The sequence below is a fragment of the Cyprinodon variegatus genome, unplaced genomic scaffold (assembly GCF_000732505.1).
Source record: "Cyprinodon variegatus isolate N-32 unplaced genomic scaffold, C_variegatus-1.0 Scaffold142, whole genome shotgun sequence".
NCBI classification, from domain to species: Eukaryota; Metazoa; Chordata; class Actinopteri; order Cyprinodontiformes; family Cyprinodontidae; genus Cyprinodon; species Cyprinodon variegatus.
The window spans coordinates 140,574-142,336 of record NW_015150595.1 but is presented as its reverse complement, the minus strand read 5'-3'; the positions used below and the strand labels follow the sequence as shown (position 1 = coordinate 142,336).

Sequence of the window (1,763 nt, the reverse complement as noted above, 5' to 3'; positions counted from 1 at the left end):
GTCCAGCACAACTTGCTTCACATAAAGCTACCATTTTGGCCCCATAATTACAGTATAACCAAAACTTGCTCCTTGGTGAAAACGGCTAATTGAAATAACCCTGTTGTGTTTGCAGCAAGTCCGTCTCACCAAAGCATTTCAGAGTGGAGGATGCAGAGCATTGCTCGGGATTCTGACGACAGCACTGATGATGAGTTCTTCGATGCTCACGGTAAACATCACTATAAAAGCAGCCTCTGCACTAAGCTGTCGTATCAGTTTTCAGGATCTAGAGAAGAAATTCACTGCAAAAAATAGAAATCTAAAAAAGTCTTTCTTTTCTTAAAATGAGTGCATTTGTTCTTGAATTTAGGAGGTTAGTTAGAAACTTTGCCAATGGAACAAGATAATTTACATTTAAAATAAGAAAAAACATTGCATTGTCTTATTACAGTGCATATTATCTAATTATCTTATTATAAGAGTAAAAATACTCATTCCATTGGCAAATCATCCCATTTACATACTCAAATTAAGGGTAAATACACTTGATTGAATAAATGTTTTACTTATTTCTAGATCATTCTTGCAGTGAAGAGGTGTGGGATATCAATTAACGTTGATATTTTATAAATAATTAAATTGAAACATCCTAAACTGAAAGCAGGAGGGAGCTACTCATTAGTAATTATGGTAATTCTAAATGAAGTGGAAGTTTGCAAGTTGTGTGTGTTTGTGATGCATGCCCTTAGAGAGGCTTTTTCATGCTTGTTTGAAAGTGGAAAATTACTCTTTTTATGTTTCTCAGAAGATGCTCCTTAGTTTCCATAAATTAGGTCTCTGCTCACAGAAGCACCTTGAAGCAGGCTGCAGTTTTTTTTTTTTAACCACCTTTTTTAAATTTGCCCAAAGCAGACTGTACAACACTGATTCCAATATTGATGAACTACTATAGAAAAAGTTGAAGAATATAATCCCTTCCCATGAGTATGAATAAAATAGGTTTTCTTTCTTTTTTCAGTTTTAGGAACTTCAGGCAAGGTAGAATAAAATAAGGAAACTTCTGTGCACATTTTTCAAAGGATTGTTCTGCACATAAAAGCAGGCAGGTCTCAGATCGTGAATGGACTGTAAATAAAGCTTAAATTGCACACATTGAAATGCCAAACACCACAAAAAAGGAATGCTAGGTGATTAATATTGTGCATAATTGTGCATATTTGTTAATTGAAAGGAAAGTGAAAGATGCTTCGGGAGAAATATTATTAAAAAGGAATGAAAAAGTAAACCGCTTTAGAATCTTACCCCTGAATAAAAAAAACAGCCTCTGCTGCAGCAAAATTGGAAATTTTTTATTAAATTCAATGTTATTTAAGCATTTTTATTAAATCCATGTATCATTTATTTACTCTATTTTTTTTTATTCGAAACCAACAATGAAAATACGGGTATAATTTTTTTTTTTCCTATCGTTTCATGTTCCTGGTGTACAAAGGAGTTTTAGTGCTAGGTTAGAGATTTTTTTTTGTTATTTTGAGAATAAAGTGATAACATTCATAAATGTAGTGATTAAACTGTATTGAATATGCTCAATGTGTGCTGCGCATTAATCCCATCTGCTCTGGAGAAGCAGGATGCTGCATGTCAGTCTGAAATGTCAGTCTAAGGGGCGGGTGGTGCAGCAGGCTGCTCGATGCTGATTGGCAAACATTAAGGATTTTTGACTGACAGCGTCCAGACGGCGAGGACGTTTTCCTCACGAGTCGAGAAGGAAACGTGATAAT

General features: G+C 34.7%; 1 protein-coding gene across 1 annotated transcript in view; it reads left to right on the top strand.

The window, feature by feature from the left end:
* LOC107086052 (membrane-associated phosphatidylinositol transfer protein 2-like) overlaps window positions 1-1,763 on the top strand; it is a 101,124-nt gene that overhangs the window by 67,554 nt on the left and 31,807 nt on the right. The window contains exon 7 of the mRNA XM_015376787.1: window positions 116-211. Within this exon, the coding sequence (XP_015232273.1) occupies window positions 116-211 (96 nt within the window). The remainder of the gene's footprint in view (window positions 1-115; window positions 212-1,763) is intronic.